The sequence below is a fragment of the Myotis lucifugus genome, unplaced genomic scaffold (genome assembly GCF_000147115.1).
Source record: "Myotis lucifugus unplaced genomic scaffold, Myoluc2.0 scaffold_620, whole genome shotgun sequence".
Taxonomy (NCBI): Eukaryota; Metazoa; Chordata; class Mammalia; order Chiroptera; family Vespertilionidae; genus Myotis; species Myotis lucifugus.
In genome coordinates this window covers 345830-364026 of record NW_005871668.1, presented here as the reverse complement: position 1 = coordinate 364026, position 18197 = coordinate 345830, and the positions used below count along the sequence as shown (strand labels likewise).

The 18197-nt window shown below is 56.1% G+C and overlaps 1 protein-coding gene across 1 annotated transcript in view; it reads right to left on the bottom strand.

The window, feature by feature from the left end:
• LOC102427501 (collagen alpha-1(XXVII) chain) overlaps nucleotides 1-18197 on the bottom strand; it is a gene marked incomplete at its 3' end in the record, with an annotated part of 129398 nt that overhangs the window by 36188 nt on the left and 75013 nt on the right. The window contains exons 15-18 of the mRNA XM_014447154.2: nucleotides 13488-13541; nucleotides 11247-11291; nucleotides 2864-2917; nucleotides 2198-2242 (exon numbers count right to left, since the gene is read on the bottom strand). Coding sequence (XP_014302640.2) covers nucleotides 2198-2242; nucleotides 2864-2917; nucleotides 11247-11291; nucleotides 13488-13541 — 198 coding nt within the window. The remainder of the gene's footprint in view (nucleotides 1-2197; nucleotides 2243-2863; nucleotides 2918-11246; nucleotides 11292-13487; nucleotides 13542-18197) is intronic.

Below are 18197 nucleotides of genomic sequence, written 5' to 3'. Positions count from 1 at the left end.
TGTACGGCCTCCCAGAGTCGTAGGAACCAAGGAACATTTTTTTTTTCTTTAATATCCAAAGGAGGAGTGAGGGAGTCACTACATATTTTCAAAGGCACCTAAGAAATCAGGGCGATGGATGTGGAGAAAGCTGGACCTGGAGCAGGAGTCTTGGACCCAGAAAGAGCCTCCACGCAGGCGGACGGAGCCAAGTGGTTGTAAGTGGGACGGAGGCCAGGCTGGGTCATGGAAAATCTAATATTCCAGGCAGGACGGCCACGGAACATGAGGCGATGGCTCCACCACCCCCGGGAAGGGCCAGGGTGGCGGGTGGCGGGGAGAGGGGCTGATCATCACCCGCTTCTCCCAGCATTAAAGCCCCTCCCCAGCCAACGGGGCAGAAAAGAGACTTCTTTGTCTTTTCTTCTTCTCCAACTTTTTTTTAACCCTAAAGATTTATTTAATTGTCCTGAACACGATAGGCAGAAAAATAATTTCTTCCTCCTCTTCGTCCCCCCAGAGCGCTCACATCTCCAAATGTCTCGGGCACCAGCAGTCCGCAGGCCAGCCGAGTTGTATGTAACACATTTATTTCCATGTTCCTGAAGAAACAGTGAGCGGAGGCCAGCGCTGCCTGTAAAAAGCTGACTGCCCACATTCCCATTTCCCCCAGGCGGCTGATGTCTCCACCTCAGGGTAAACAGGTAGCTGTGGGAGGGCCCGCCTCCAACAGAAAGCTCCCCCATCTCGAGGGGGAGGGCCGTGGGGGTGGGGTGGGGGGGGCGGTCAGCAGGCAGCAGGGCAGTGTCAGAGGGTGGAGCTGGGGGGTGCAGCTGGAGGCTTGGGTATGACAGTGGGGGACAGAGGAGGAGGAAAGAGATGGAGAAAGGACTGGGGTTAGCATCACACGCCTGGTGACCTGTAAGTGGGGGCTGGGAGGGACGCTGCTAAGACAATCTGGGGATGCCCATTACAGCTCGGCAGTTCCAATTTCCTATGTGTCCAGGGGCCCAATAGACCACCGAGCGCCCTTGACAAATCTCTTCTCTTTGGCTCTGCTCGCCCTGCTGTGCAATGCAGGCGCTGGAGGAGGTCGCCTCTGAGGACCGTGTCCGCTGTGCCCTTCTGACCTCAGTCATGCTCCTGGTTCAGGTGTCTGGGTTTGAATCCTGACACTACCTACCAGCTGCATGGCCTCAGGCATGCTTCCTATCTCACAGGGTGGGAGGTGGGGGGGGGGATTGGAGGATGGATGGGTTAATGCCCACAGAGCGCCCAGATGGGGCCCAGCACTGGTCCCTGCTCCTGTTTCCCAGGTGTAGGAGGAGCAGCCATCCGCAGACAGGTACAGAAGGAGCCTGGCCTCTCTCCGCCATTCGGGCTCCTGGGATCACGGATGCTGCCAAAAGCCCCCTCCCGCACTCCCTTTGGAGTGCCTGGTTGGTCAAGGAACTGGTAGGGGGAGGAGGGAGGCAGATGGCCAGGGGCAGAGCAGAACAGCCCCCATGGCCTTGTCACTCAGGCCCTGCAGGACCCAGGCCAGGTACTGTCCACCTGGGCCCTGGGGACCCATCCACCCACTTCCAGCTCTGCTCGGACACAGGGGAGACGGTGAGAGCTCGGCAGCAGGGCTGTGCAAAGGACAAGTGGCAGGGGTGGCGCCCCCATGGTAACTGGGAAAAAGCGGGCAGGGGCTCAGGGGCCCATCCAGGTTTTTCTGTTGTGCTTTCAGACCATGTGGTCTCTGGGATGGGTTCCCAGTTCCAATCGGACAGTTTATGTCAATTTGTTTCTTCCTGTGCCCGGAGAGGTCTGGACCCCACATCATACCTGCGCTGGGACCCATCATCTCAGCATCACTCCTCCTCTCTTCCCCACCCCCACCCCCACCCTCTTCGTTCCATGGCTTTGGCCTCAAAGCCGGACCCTGGCCTCAGCTTTGCACTCTGAATTCAGACACATGCCTTGCTTCACTCCCTGCCCACGCCTCAACAGTCTTCCATGCTCTATCTGCCAAGGTCTGCATGCCCCCAGAACCACCTGTCTGAGCCCCACCCAGAGTGACAAGGGAGAAGCTGGGAGCACAGATTTGGGGGGGGGGGCAGAGGGGAGGCAGGAGGAGTGCAGGGGAGTGGACCTGGCGAGGTCAGCAGCAGCCGAGGCGGAGGGGGGTCGCATGCAGATAAAACACAGTGCAATAAGGGAGTATTCAGATCACCTTATCACCTTTCAGTCCGGGCTCCCCCACGTTTCCCATCAGCCCCTGCAAGACAAAAGCGGGGGTCGGGCTTGAGGACAGCTCAAAGCTGCCGGCATCAGGAGCCCTGGCTTAGACCAGGGACCTGCTGTAGCCACTTGCTCGGTTTTCTCATCTGTAAAAGGGGCGATGGCCCCAGCTCCCACGGCAATGGTGTGGACTGAGGGAGCATGAGAAGGGGCGGAGGACTCAGGAACCACCGCACTGGAGCCGGGATGGCTCCATGAGCCGTGTCACACACACTGGCAACAGGGTCGCCCCTAACATGTCCCACCAGTGTCGGCCCATCTTCCTCCTGGACGCTCGCCCCCCCTCAGGATGTATGAAGCTCAGTGGTTTGCCATTAAGCTCCTGTGTCCCCAGTGATGTCCCCACTGGACTTTCAGTGTCCTGAGGTCTGGAACCAGATCAGACGCATGCTCAGCTCCAGGACTGCTGTCCAATAAAGACGCCTGGCATTGAGGGCCTACAGATAACCGGCTCTCTGCTCACTCCCCCCCTCCCCCCAGCACCTATGGCCTCCCCCTTCCCCCAGCTTCATGTCAGGGCACCCTTCCTTTCAGGCTGAAATGGGTCAGGGGGTGCCTGGATGGGACGAGGCCTGGGATAGGGAATGGCCCTGTTTACCTTCATGCCTTTAGGTCCTGGGTAGCCAATCGGACCCAACGTTCCCACGTCACCCTGGGAAGAGGAAGAGAAGAGGACGCTGTGAGAGGTGGCCCCCAGGAGGCTGGCCTGGGTGCCCAAGGTCCCCGGGGCCGGGTTTCCAAGGATGCGGCCCCGCTGGGCTGCTCTCAGAGCGAAGAACGCTCTTCGGTCTGTTTGCATCGCTGAAGTCATTGCTGGAATACATTTTACACAGGCCCTTTCCCAACTCATTTCTTGATTGCTTTCCCTCCCCCACCACTTCTTGCCATTTCGCTTTAGATATCAGACCTTTCTCTCCCGTATTAGATTCTTTGCATCCCTTACTAGCTCAGGGACTCTGGGCATTTCATCTGATTTCTTTGGACCTCCATCTACATAAATATTTGTGAAATAGGGACAGGGATCCTTCTCCTTGAGCCAGCTGCCGGAAGGGTCAAGTAAGCAAACAGGGGCTTCGGTTCCTCTCGCGTCTCGCGTAGCGAGGGGGAGGCGCGTCCTGTTTCCCAGAATCTCGCTGGGCCATCTCCTTGGGAGGGCAGCCAGGAAGGAGTGGGGCTGCCGATCTCAGGCACCCCGGAGTTAAAGACAAGACCCAGGAGAACCCGGAGATCCTGGGCCCCCAGGCTGGAGACCCCGCTTCAGATCGGATGAGACTGTCCCCAGTGGGAACAGCCAAGTCCCTAGACCAGCCGTGGGCAAACTACGGCCCGTTTGAAATGAATAAAACTAAAAAAAAAAAAGACCGTACCCTTTTATGTAATGATGTTTACTTTGAATTTATATTAGTTCACACAAACACTCCATCCATGCTTTTGTTCCGGCCCTCCGGTCCAGTTTAAGAACCCATTGTGGCCCTCGAGTCAAGTTTGCCCACCCCTGCCCTAGACCCTAGAGAGCTGGGAGGCAGCGCCTCAGTGTACACTGGAGACCACCTGGTCTCATCTCTCCTCTGCTGCCCACATACTGATTTGGGGGTGGGGGGGAGGGCGGGGAGGCTAACCATTCTGTGCCTCCGTTTCCTCCTGCAACAAATGGGGACATGTACCTCCAGGCGTTGTTTTGAAGGGTTATGGACTTACATGTCTGCTGGCATTTTTGGTTGTCACAACCAAAGGGGGTGCTACTGGCATCCAGTGGGTAGAGGCGGTGTGTGTGTGTGTGTGTGTGTGTGTGTGTGTATGTGTGTGTGTGTGTTAAATATTCTACAGGCCAGCTCCACAACAAGAATTATCTGGCAAGAAACCATGGTTCATGGAGTGACTGTATTTTCTCTAAACAGGCCCATCTTTCTCTCAAATCTCCTCACTTCCCACCCACCCTTGTCACTACTGTCAACCAACGATAGCCATAATATTAAGCCCACGCCAGAGAAAGGGAGCCCCCAGAAATACCCTCTTCTCCCCCTTTTCTATCGCCTGTGACAGGTCTACATGTCTGGCTGCTGCGTGAGCCCATCGATGTGCGTGACTTCTCTGGGCCTCAGTGTCCCACATCCCTGGGACAGGCTCCATGGAGGCCCCTGGAGGCACTGGAGGAACAAAGGCTGCCCCAGGTAGCCAGGCTGCCAAGAGGTTCCTGTCCAAGCTGCCTGGAGATGTCTCGGAGGGAGGCCGTCTCGGAGGGAGGCCGGGCAGAGAATGAAAAATCACATTCCTGCCTGGCTCCTGCCCGGGGGTGTGCAGTGGAGCACCCCGAGGGGAGAAGGAGGAGGTGCAGAGCCAAAGCCTGGGCACGGCCTGGCCGAGGCCATGCTGATTCTCACTCGCCACCCCAGACCCCTCCCCCGAATGACTTAGATTAGCGGAGGCAGATGCTGGAGTCTGGCTGTGGTCCTGCTGTGTGATCTTGGGCAAAACTCCTTCCCTCTCTGGACCTCAAGATCCTCACCTGACTTGGTCAAACCAGACCTTCTAGTGGAGCCTTTGCGAAGAAAACCTGCTCTCAGTTCCCATCTAGAAATCTTGTCGTTGAGGGAGCGAGGTGTCATGTCACAGGTGTAATAGAAACACAAGCGGCCCTGGTGGCTAGGCCCTGCGCTAAACACCTTACCTGTCTCAATTCAATTATTCCTCACTCCGGCCCTTAAAGATCCCTTCTGCTACAGTCCCCACTACACAGAGGAGGAAACTGAGGCCCTGAGAGGTTAGGGCTTGAGCAAACCAGAGCGGGCGGAGCCGGGATTTATACCGGGCAGTCCGTCTCCAGGGCCGCTAGGCAATTCTGAAGTCCCCTTTGGGGAAGGGGGAGTGAAGCCCGGATCCCTGGCCACAGGCACTGGGGCAGGCCAGTCTGGCTTCTCTCACTCTCTTTTCCTGGATGAAGGGAGAGAGGGGTGGCCCGCCCCACGCTCCCCGTGCTGCACAAATAAACAGCGGGCTCTGCTGGCACGCTGGCTCCGACGCGGCCCCAGGCAGGCATGGGACCAACGGCAGCTCCAGGAACACAGGCTCCTTCTTCCCCGCTCCAGGCTCAAAGTGGCCTGTTGTGAGGGGACTGGGTTCAACACAGGCCTGAGTGACGCCCGTGTGGGCCCACGGGAGCCACCGCACTCACCGCCCTGCAGGCCTCTCCAAGGGGGTCTGTGTGTGGTGGGTCGGGGCCCAGCGTGGGCATCCACCCCCGGGGCCAGGCATCACGGGAATGGGACTCAGGCTGCAGGGGACACGGGGAGCAGGTGGTGCTCTCTGAGGGCAGGTCTTCCTCCTGTCGACGGGACCCCCATGCTGGGATATCAACGCATTTGGGGGAGGAACAGAGAAGACTCCAGGCCACTTCCCCTCCAGTACAGCCTGAAGAACACCCGTCTGCTGTGCGCTAGACACCCTCACGGGCAGCCTGGCCGAGCAACACACAATGTCATGTCCCCACAGGAAAGAACAATGAGTAATGCCCTTAATTTGGATCCTGTTTCCACTTTGCCTAAGCTCCCAGACACGGCTTTACACACTTTGCCCTCATCTCGCTGGCTCCCACCAAGAGCACAGCCAACCACATCTGCAACCACTTACAGAGCTCCTACTGTGTGCCAGACTCCACGCTCGACACTTCCAGTCTCATCAGATCCTCATTAGCAAGCGCGTACGCTGCGCCAGGAACCCCGGTGAGGGCAGCTCACAGTCACCCCAGGAGGTCAGCACCCCTCTCAGGTCCACTCCTCTTCACAGAGGAGAAAACCGAGGCTCCGAGGGAGGTGAAGCAACTTGCACAAGACTAAGCCAGGAGTAGGGGGCAGAGGCAGGACTAGAACCCAGGCCCATCTGTCTGATGCCCCATGGGCCATGCTCACTAGCCCTCGATTGACTGTTCACTCCATGCAGGGCCAAGGATGCCTTTCTCATCGCCATCACCCGTAAGTGACAGGGCCTGGGGACAGGCTTCAGATGCAGAAACAGGCACGAGTTCCGCTCCCCCGAAGTACGCCATGGGGTTTGCCAGGGACCCCTGAAGACACAACCCAGGGTGCTCCCGATGCCCGCCCTTCATGGTGAGGTGCTGGCCGGGCCTCCCTCCCTCACACGCCTTCACCTTTCTGCCCTGCTGTCTCTCTAGCTGTGACACCCTCGGCCACTGTTTCCTATACCGTGTGCTCACACTGTTAACACCCACTTGTCCTTCTGGGTGACCAGACTCCGTAGGCAGGTCAGGCCCCTGCTGTCCGGTCTCAGAACCTGACACGGCTTTCACTCCAAGCCAATTCCACGCTGATGGCCATCGATGTGTGTGCCTATGTGGCCACCACTCCCCCCACCGTCCCCAGCCCCAAAGGAGCCACTAAAAGCAGCCTAGTGAATGGATGAAAAAACAAACAAAACAAAACCAAAATCCTTCAAACTCTTATTTACAAAACCCCCAGGGAAAAAATCCCTGGAACTGCCTTAAAGGCGACAAGCCTCTTTCCTGATCACTGATCGAGGGCCCCCAGCTTGGGGACAGGGACCTGGGCTGTGGCCAGTCTTGGTTCCTGGGTGATCTTAATAAGCACCATCTCTCACCCAGAACAGCCCAGGCACTCCCAGTGCGTGCTCTCACACCTTGGCTGTCCCCATTCAGCTCAGAAGTCTTGCGGAGCTGCTGTGGGGTGTCACGTGAAGAGCATGAGCTGTGCGCACAGGCCCAGGTCCCGCCTCTCAGCTGTGTGACCTTGGGCAGGGGCTCCAGCCTCTCTGAGCCTCGGTTTCCTTACCTGTACAATGGTAACCCCACTCCCTACCCTCAGAGACTTGCTGTGATAATTAAGTACTGGGCCCTCGGTTTGGCAAATATCAGTTATTGGGGTTCCTGGCCTCACTTTATAGACAAGGAAACAAACCCCGATGATGGTATTAGTGACAGAATATGGCGGACTTGTCTACTCTCCCCCACATTCTGGGTTTGGGCCAGATCACATATTCTTTGGGTCTCATTAAATGAGGAGCCAAAATCCCTCTGTGTCACTCCGAATGCAAAAGACAGAAATCTTCTTTGTTGGGCAGATTCTGGAACCAGGCACACTTTTCTTGAGGTCCAGCCAAAGGGTTTCAATTACTCAAAGGAGGCTGTTTCGAGGCAGTCTCACCTCAGAGGCCGCAGGGGGCCACCTGGGCCTGGGCTGCAAGTCCCTAGTGGTGACCCCGGGCCCCAGCCTCCCCATCCGGGGGACCAGGCTGTGCAGCACCTCAAGTAGCTCAAGGCTCCCGCAGCCTAAGGTATGTCCAGCACACACAGCTGACAGGCGTCCCGTGAATGTTTGTCTGTTCTCTCCGGCCCTTCCTCCCGGCTGCAAAGACCCGGGGGACAGGGCAAGTTTAGCTTCAGTCTGCATGCAAATGGCTTCAGCTGACTAGACAGAAGGTCTTGAATAAATGTGAATCTCCGCTGAAATGATATCAGTATGTGGAATTCCCATGTGCTCAGCTAAAAACCCACATCCTCTAGGAAACCGAAGGTGACTCACAGTCCACCTCCCCTTCTAACTCCTGCTTAGAAAATTCCTTTGTTTCCCACTCTTTGGGAAAGACAACTATTCCTCCAGGGACAGAAGCCAGTGTTCCCCAAAATCCAGGGTGGGAGTGGGTACCTTGGGTGGCAGGGGGCTCTGCCTGGGGGTGGGGGTTGAGGGGGGAGGGGCAGCAGTGACTTAGTGGTCTCGGATACAGCCCTGTGATCCACAAGGAGAAAGGGACCGTCACCTCGGCAGAAAGGGCATTTAAAAACAGCAGAGGTGCCCTGGCTGGTTTGGCTCAGTGGATAGAGCGTTGGCCTGGGGACTGACGGGTCCCAGGTTTGATTCCAGTCAGGGGCACATGCCTGGGTTGCAGGCTCAATCCCCATTAGGGGGCATACAGGAGGCAGCCAATCAATGATTCTCTATCATCGCTGATATCTCTCCTCTCTCTCTCTCTCTCTCCCCCCCCCTTCATCTCTGAAATCAATAAAAATATATTTAAAAAAAACAAAACAGCAGAGGCACAAGGAAAAACTCATCAGCTCTTTGAAAAGGGACATCATGAGCAATGCTGGGATGCCCAGGGCTCACCCCCAACTAAGACCCCTCAGAAGGGAGCAGGGAGAGGAGTGCCCTGAATTAGGAGTTGGGAGACATGGCCTCCGATTATGCCTCCATCCTCTCCTGCCTTGTATGTGACCTTGACCAAGGGCCTCAGTTTCCCCATCTGTCAAATGGGATTCACCTAAGAAACCATGCGAATAGGGTTGCCAGACTGAACAAATAAAAACATAGACTGCCCCATTACATTGGAATGCCAGGTAAACAGTGAATGATATTTTAGCATAAACGTGTTCTAAATATTGCAGCTGACATTCAGATTTCACTGGGCGTCTTGTATTTAATCTGGCAACACTAACTGGGGAGAGAAAGGGGAGCACAGGTGGGCACGAGCTCTGTAGAGTCGGGAGGGCCCAGGGCTGTGATGGCAGCGTCTCCATCTCCAGGATCTGTGGATACTCGGCCAAGCACTCTTCTTGCCCCTCTGAGGAGTCCATCTAGTGGACGCCAGGACAAGGACAAATAGGAATCCGTGCCAAGGATGACAGCCAGGGTACATAAACATCCCCTCAGGAAAGCTTTAGGGGCTGGATCATATAGCCTGAGGAAGGAGCCTGGGGAAGAACAGACAATGACCGCCTTTACATCCCCAGCAGCCTCTCCCGGGCAGGGCCAGGCCTTGGCTCAGCACGCAGGAACATCTGTACAATGAGAGCTCTGTGGAAATGGTAGGGCTCCCACAGGAGGGCGCGTCTAACACCAGGGTGTTCACCTTGGAGTTTAACGACCGTATGACCAAGATGCTCCAGAGACCTCTGCCTCGCGTAGAGGTTGGACTCGGACCCTCGGAAAGTCCCCATGAATCGGGTTCTCTAACACTCGGCGCACAGATTTATTTTTCCAACGCATCTAGGTCAGTGCCTCGTGCCAAACAAGGTGCCCGGCAAAGGACAGCGCGGGTGACAAATGTATGACTCAAGTGTCGACACGGCCTCATCCCAGGCCAGGCAGGCATCACCAGTCAATCTCAGCATCCTCTCTCACTAAGTTCCAACGTGACTTTGAAATCTTTCTCAATGCAGCAGCCTAGACAGCTGCTACCAGGGACAAAATACCTATGTATGTGTGTACAATCATCAACACCATCACCAACTATTATAACTATATACTAGGCATTTTATATGTACTAGTTTCTTTAAACAGTCCTCCAAGTTAGGTACTAATATTATCCCCGTTTTACAGATGAAGACATTAAGACTCAAGGAGGTGAAAAATGTACTCAGAACTGCCATTAAATGAAAGACGGAGCTAGGATTTGAACCTCAGCGATCTGGTTCCTTCTGAGCCATGGGACTAGACTGGATGTGTGTATCTGTGGTCCTCACAAGAGTGGGCACAGCAATCCCATCTTACAGACGGGGTCCCAGGGGTTCAAGGAAGCAAAGACATAACAGAAGCCCACAGAGCCAGGGGGAGGGGAGGCCCCCACTTGGGGGCAGGTGGATCTGAGCCTCCACCCCATCCCACCCACCCCACCTACCTGAGCAGGCGCACAGGACTGGGCCCTCTTCACAGGACTGGCCTCCCCAGAACAATAAGGCTCCACAGCCCCCCCCCTCCCCCCCGCTCCCTGCCCCTTCCCCTCCCCTCCCCAGGGCCTTCTCCAGCTTCTCTCTGCTAATCCTCACCCGAGGACATTTTTTCCCTTGTTTTTTAGAGAGAATGGAAGGAAGGAGGAGAGACAGAGAAACATCAATAGAAACACATCTATTGGTTGCCTCCTGCACGTTCCCTGAACAGGGACAGGGACCAAACCTGTAACCAAGGTACGTGCCCTTGACCAAAATCAAACCCTTCAGTCTGCAGGCTGTCGTTCTAATCACTGGGAAAAACTGGCTAGGGCTCTAGCCTCCCTCTGAGCAGAATTTCTCAGCAAAATTGCTGGAGTGGCCGAAGCACTAAGGAACAGTCTACGGTGACCCCCAAGGGCCCCCAGACTCAAACCCCACAAGGAATGACTCCGAGGACAGAACAGAGGAGGCACCAAACCCTGGGGAAGTTCCTAGAGTCTTTTCCCAGACTCAGGTCTCTCATTGGCCCTTGGGGCCAGGCCCAAGGCCAAGGCTCACGCTTAAAGAGGGGGCCCTGGTTTTGGCTAACAGAACCACTCGCTCCAGAAGGCCTACCTCAATCTAGATGGAGAAAGAGGTCAGATTGCCTCCCACCTCCCTGTGTACAGGCCTCTCTCAGTCCCAGGCACATCAGGAGGTAATAACGGTAATTCATAGAACAATATTTCCCACTAATTGCACATTAACTGAGTGGTAGACCCCATGCCAAGGACTGTACATGCAATGCCTCATTTAATCCTCACAACCACCCCAAGAAGATTCTACTACCATCCCTATTTTAAAGATGAGGAACTAAGGCTCAGAGAGGGTAAGTAACTTGGCCCAGGGCACACAGCCAGGATGTGGCAGAGCGGTGACTTGAACTCAGGTGGTCTGGCTCCAAAGTCAGTGCTCTGAAGAAAAGGATGAAGACGACTGTCCATGTGGCCCAGAGCCTCAGCTCCTCTGCCAGTCACTTCCTTCTCTGGACCTGACGCACCTTGTCTGTCAAATGGCCATGCTATCACCTGTCTACACCACCTTCCAGACCGACGGGCAGGCAGCAACGGGCTCAGAGAAGGCAGGTAATGCACCTGAGGCCACACAGTACGACTGTCCTCCCTCAGGCCCCCCCCAAGGCTGGTCTGTCCTGCTACAGCAGCTCCTCCTGGGTTTGATGAGAGAGGGGCCTTTTCAGCAGGTCTTATCGCTTGTTCCCCACACCCTGCTTCCTGCCTCTCCCCTTCCCAGGCATCGGTGTACTTACAATGAGGCCGGGGACTCCCGGGGGCCCTGGCAGGCCCAGCTCTCCCTGCAAATGGAGAGAGACCAAGGTGGTTAGTTGCCCTTCTCCCTCCTGGGCCACCCCCTCCACACCATTCTGCACGTGCATGCCTAGGGGAGTCCTCTGAGCTGACCATTCCTCGTCCCTGACCGGTGAGTCTCCAGAGCCTGGTCTAAGGTTTGGACAAGACCCTTGGCCCCCTCTGGCATCAGCTTTCTGCATCGGTAAAATGGGGAGGTTGGATTTCCAAGTCTGGCAGCTTCAGATTGTTAAGTGTGAAGGACTGCGCCATCCTGATCATGGTAATAGGATGTGCAGGGTGCTCGACCCAGGTCTCATTTCACCCTCACCCTATAGATGGCAAAACTGAGGCTCGAGAGTTAAGTGATTTACTCAAGGGCAAGTGCAAGAAAGGAACAGTGGTGAGGGCTGCCAGCAGAGAGCCACCAGGCTAGCTCCCCGCTCTCTCGGCCAGGAGGCACCGGGCCCCTGGACCCCCACAGGCTCACAGGTTTCAGCCTCCCAAGGCCTCCGAGATGCTGGGAGAGCTCTTGCCCAGGAGACAGGTGTGTCCGGGTGTGGCAGTGAGCAAGTTTCTCCTTCCTCTTCTCTATAAATGGACCTTTCCCAGAGAAGAAGGTAGAGAGATTTGGATCAAGTTCAAAATGCAAAGATGCGAATAAAAATAGGGGGCTTGAGGAATGGTGATTGTCAGTGAGAATTGCCCACAGCATCCGGGGTTTGCCTGCCATCTGTGCAACCCAGGGCTGCTCAGATGGAGGTCACGACTCCAGCCACCACGGAGAAGAGGAGGCGGCGAGAAATAGCCTTGGCTTTCAAATGAGGGAACCGAGGCTCAGGGGAGGGACGTGACTTGTCCAAGGCCACGCAACAACTGTGTGGCAGAGCTGGGACACACATCCGGTCCTCTTCCTGCTCCTCGGGGCCATGAGTATGAAGACATCCCCGCCCCTCCCTAGGGGGCCTGGAAGGACACCACATGTTATAACCGATAGTCCGAGGACAGATCCACTGAAGGACAGGCCCTGGCTACTCACCCTGTGCCTTTGCTGGTACTCCTTCCTCCACCTGGAAAGTCTCCTCACCTCTTTCTCCAACCCAGTTCTAATGTCACCTTTCCCCAGAGTCTTCCCTCCTCCTCCCCCTCCTCCACAGCACCGGGGACCTCCTGATCCCACCAATCTACTCTCCGCCTCCTGCAGTAACTGGGGAGACAGCCACGAGCTCCTCGAGGGCAGGAACTGTGCCCTTCCATTACACCCCCGACTAGGAACACTGGTGAACACTGGTCATGGGCCGAACCCCTTGCCCTCGCATTACATTCTCACAGCAGCCCTCTGAGGCCGGCATTTTGACACCCTCCCCCCACCCCACCCCCTGTTTTACAGACAAGGAAACTGAGAGCCAGAGAGGGGAACGGGTTTGTCCAAGTGCCACGCTGGCGAGTGGTGTGGCAGGATTCAAACCCAGGCCCACCTGGCTCTGAGGCCAGGGCTTCAGCTCCCAAGGGAGCCCAAGGGTAGGCCCCAGGGAGCATTTGTGGAACAGAAATGAGAACAGAATCATGGGGTTAAGGATGGATCCAGCAGCCACCTCTGCAGAAAGCACAGCGGGCACAGCTGCTCCGGAGGGAAGCCCCATGGAGAGGTGGGGGGCAGGGCAGGTGCTCCAAGGAGCTCTGAACATGGCCTGCACCCCCAGGCCTCCTCTCCTGCCGAGCCTGAGGCTGGGACAGGACGGGGAAGGCAGGGCTCAGCTCCGCAGGGCAAGCTGACCTGACTTCTCTGACTATTTACAAACCCTATAAACATGCCTGCGCTGGCGATTTCCTTCCAACTCGCTCTCCTCTCACACGGGGCCTGCAAACTATCTGCTCCCGGGCTGCTGCCGTCCCATAAGCATTTCCGGTGCTTTGTAAGGTGGCATAGGCCTGGCTTCCCCCGTGGGGCGAGCCTTCCTAAGTCCTTGAGGATGGAGCACAGGCCGGGGCTTTGGGACCAGAGGCTCAGGGCTGGGGGCTCTTTGGGGGGTGGGGTCACAGGGCATCCACAGTAGACAGGAGCCTGGGGTTCAGAAGAGGCACCAGCTAGTAGGTAGCAGGGCTAGGGTTTGACAGTCATTCAACCCCAAAGTTGGGTTCCTAAAACCTGCGTGAGTTCCCTCGGAATCTCTCTCCTGGTCCCAAAGACTTGAGATACTTACGGGGTTTCCATCCAGTCCGGGTGGGCCTCTTTCCCCAAAGTCTCCAGGAAACCCCTGAAGGCACAAGAGAGAACAAACGTCTATAAATTAGTGTTTATGCTTCCGAGTGGCTGCGATCCAGATGGGGGCGGGGGTCGGGGAGGGAGACACAGGACATGTCCATGCAGTCTCACTCCTTGGTTCTGGGATCTGGGCAACCAGTGGGGTCCCGGATCACCCCATGCCCTCAACAAACACTCCACCTGGAGAATTTCTCAGGTGGGGCCCAGGGACATTGAGCCTCTTCTTATGTCCCCAGAGTCTCTGAAAAGAAACCGGTGGCTGGCTCCCCAGAGTGGAAATGCCACCCCCAATCTGAGACCTGGTCCCGATGGAGTGGGGGGTCAGGAACCTGGGTCTAGGCCTGGAGACCGGCTGCTGACTTGCTGAGTTATAAAAGCATCCCTTTTCCCCTGTAGGCCTCAGTTTCCCCTCTGGTCAAAGGGAGGCCTGTGCAGCATTTTCCAGCTCAGACCTAGTTTGATGGTGACATGCTCTTCAAAAGCCACCCTGTGGAATCATGATCCCTATTTTACAGATAGAGAGAGACTCTGAACGGGTAAGTGTCAAGGTTATACTGCAGTGAACAGCCGCACCATTGTCACAGGTGAGTTTCGGCAGCTGAGAGAGAGGTCATTTTGCCCGCCCCAGGCAGGTCTGGCCTCTCGCCCCCTCCCTGACCCTACTCCACGCTCTCTGGGGAGACTGGCAGCTGGGAAAACATCAGCTGTGGGGATGTTCCTGGCGTGGCAGGGGGTAACTCCATTTTACTTCAAAAGGAAAAGAAAGCCCTCAAGCTTGGAACTTAGAGAAACCTGTTCTCCCCTCTCCTTGAATTCAAATCATAGTTTTTTCAGGGAAATGTCATGTTTTTCTGACCGTGCTCAGGCTGGAGTGTGTGATCGCTAAGAACCCTTCCGCTTGGCCCAATTCGTGGATGAAGCCTCGAGGAAGGAGCCCGGAGCCGGATGGAGAGCCTGACAGCATTCCCAGGCACCGATCCTGGCGGCCATGTCCAATATATTTGCAGCCAGCAGGCCCCAGGAAGGTCTCAAACCCATGGGTCTGCACTCAGAGGCCACTCCAGGCTGGCTCAAGGACTCCTCTCAGCCCCTCCGCCAGGCCGGCTGACCTGGTGAGGCTTTGCAGCCAGAGCAGCCCGATGCCAGTCCTGGCTCCACCGCCCACGGGCCTCCCGAGCTGCAGCACCCGCTGCTGTGCAATGAGGAGTCCCGAGGGATGAGCTGAGATGTCGCACCGAGGGCGAGCCCTTGCTGCCACACGGAGGCAGCGGCCAGGTGAAGGCACGTCTCTGAGGCATGAGCAAGGCAGAGACCATCAGAATGGTCGCATCCCAAAGGGAGGCAGACGAAATGCAGCCGGAGGATAGCCAGTGGGAGGTGACAGTGAGGTGACCACAATGACAGGAAGAGCAAACTCCAACAGCCCAATGAGCTAGGTCCTATTACTGGCCCATTTTAGAGATGAGGAAACTGAGGTCCAGAGAGGTTAGAGCACTTGTTCAGAGTGACACAGCTATGGAATAGCAGGGCAGGGATCTGAATCCAGGCAGTCTGACTCCAGTGCCCATTCTCTTGGCTATGACTGGACACTGAATACAGAGACAGGACTACAAGCCTGGGTCTCTCCTAGGGCTCAGGAGGACCCTGGCTGATGCACACGTGGGAGTGGCATGACTGATGCCCAGGACTGGTTCTGCTGGTACATGCTTGGTGGCTGCAATACCCAGCCCTGTCTCCATCTTCAGTCTCCCTCCCTTCAGGAGTCCAGCAGATGACCCTTAGGAACCTAGGGTTTGTAATTAAGAGCACAATGGTTGTGGGGGAAAGATTGGAGCAAGCTTTAAAAGTGCTGGAACATCCCTGGACATTAGAGCATCCACCCTCACACCGAAGAGTCATGGGTTCGATTCCCAGTCAAGGGCACATACGTTGCAGGTTCGATCCCCGGCTGAGGTTGGGACGCATGCAGGAGGCAACCGATTGATGTGTCTCTCTCACATCAATGTTTTTCTCTCTCTTTCCCTCCTCTCCACCCTTCCACTCTCTAAAAAAGTCAAAACAGGAAAAAATATCCCCAGGAGAGGATTAACAACAACAAAAAACGTGCTGGAACAAATCCTTGATTGGAACAATCACGATGGCCTGAGACAAAAAGACCCTGACTCCTGACATTCAGCATTTCATTGCCGCAGTGGGGAGACTGTGGCCCAGCACACGCCCAAGGCCCCAGCACCCCGCTAACTTGCCTCATCCCTCCACCCCTGATGGACACAGCCCATTTCTGACACTCGCCCTACGGCCCCCGATGGCCTGCTTCCCTGTCTGGCTGCATCCGCTCGCGCATGGCATGCACTCCCAGCCTGGCCAGCAGGGACCTTCCTCTGCAGGCCGGAGCTCCTGGATACAGCAGGCTGGCCTGAGGCCCAAGCCATGAGCTTGGCACCCTGCCGGGGCCTTAGCCACGTGGTTTCTCCATTTCCCCAGGTCAGGCCTCCCTGGGGAACTGAACGCCTCGTACTTTGAGCAGAACAAGGCCCAGGAGAAGACAGAAGCTGGCTCTGGGACGAGACGATAGACGTGAAAACAGGGACAGTCCTCGTGGCCACATGCATGGCAAGATGTTGAGGGCTGAGGAGGCCCTACTTCCCCAGTGTCCACCCAAATGGTCTGTTCCAGAAGGTGGGCTGTAAGGGCAGGGGGAGTGTGCAGCTTGAAGATCTGCAGTCCTGCCAAGGTCTCAAAGGCTCAGCTCCCTGGCCTGAAAAATGGTCAGCCCTGCCCAACTCACCTGGCAGAGCTGGGCTGAAGAAGAGGCCAGATGTTTGTAATCCAGCCGCTGGCAAACTCTAATGTGCTATCACCACATGCTGGTTAGGGTTTGCATCAATGGTGGGAATACGTAATGATCTCTAGGAAGAGCCTGCAGAAGGATCTTGGAGACCTCTTTACAAGGCTGCAATTCTCCGAAGTCGGCAAGTTCCCGCCTAAGTCTAACCTGCATCTCAAAGCACCGCGTTCTTTTCCAGATGTGCGCCCACATGGAGAGACCAGAGGTCCCCAGCTCTTTTTCATGATGCTGAGCATGCTTTCTCCCGGCCCTTTTGAAGTCCACTAGGGAAGCCCCCCAAAAGTGACCCCAGGGAATAAGAAGGAGGTGGGCAGAGTTCCCAGGATTCTAGAGCCACCGGTAGCTCTGGGACAGCTCTAGGTCAAGTTGGGGACACTGGGGACCACATCCCCAGCCCACAGTGTGACCACAGCTAAAAACTCTCATCTGCTTTGGCCTCAGTTTCCCCACGTGGAAACACGAGATCCCTCTCACTTTGCCCCCTTCTCCCTACAGTCGGAGAACTGGAAAGAGCCCTGAGCTTGAAACCAAAATGCACCGTGTTAGAGCCCTGCCCGCCCTGGATGGCGTGTGGCCGTGGGCAAATCCCACTGGCCCCCGAGCCACACACACCAAGGGAGTGGAAGCCAGGGCTGGGCCTTTCCAGCTCTCAGTTCTAGGGTCTGCCTGCCTGACTCACGACACAAGACCCGCCTGGGCAGGCCTGGCCAGAGACTACAAGAGGAGCTGTGAGTGGCGGCTGGCCAGGTCAGGCATTCCAGCCGCTGATGGTAATCCACAGTGTCCGACTAGAGGATTCACTGTAGCATCTTCCCAGCCCCGGGGAGAGACCTGTGGCTGAGAGGCATGGCTCGGACCCCAGCTATGAGTGTCCCTGTGCCGGGCCCCCAACAAGCCAGGATAGTCCAGAAGAAACCCCCTAGAGCTCATAGTTCCAGCCAAGTTGGTAACATCTTATATCTGGACCCCTCAGAAAACCATAAGGCATTTCTCTTTCTAACAGGTGGTGTGAGGAGGAGAGGAGAGCTATAGACTAAGTCCTCCTTTGGAGGTTGAAGTTGTGAGCACAGAGAGAAGTGATTCTTACTAGCAAGCAAGAGTCCTGGGTTCGAGTCTTGATTCTGTCCCCACCTTATTGTATGACCTTGGGAAGTTCCTGGCCTCTCTAAACTATGCTTATCTGTCTGACAAAGGGGTTGGGCCAGCTCATCACTAAGGTTCCTGCAGCTCCGATGGGATCCGACCTCCACTGTCTCTTTCTCGGCTCCCATTTGAAGACTCTCTTGCATTCTCCTTCCAAACCCAATGCCGAGGAGGCCGCATGCGTGGGCCTGAGGTTTTGCTGGCTGGAGAGAGATGGACTACAGCAAGATCACCACCAGGCCCGCCAGAAATGAGGCCAGCTGCAATCTGGCATGAGGGAACTCAGCTCGTTCCCTCGACATTTCCTCTTGTTAATATGTGCCTAGAAATTGCCTGGCCCAAGGCTTGGACAAGTGGAAAACCCATTCACAAAAGAATCCCCCAACCCCACCAGCCAGATCAAGGGCTAGGGAGCCCTGGCAACAGGGGATGGCCTGTAAGACCACTCAGGAGACCGTGGGCCGAGGGCACGGAGGGCCTGGAGGCTCAGCAAGGCAGAGACAAAGGTTAAAAGACAGGGAGATACGAAGTCCTAGTCCATGCATATTCTGTCGTAGCCAATGCAGACCCTGCCTGTTTGGCGGCCATGGTGGCTGGGCTAGAATTCAGGGGCTTTCGTAGCCCTCAGGCATATGGTATGACCACAGGGCGGTTTGA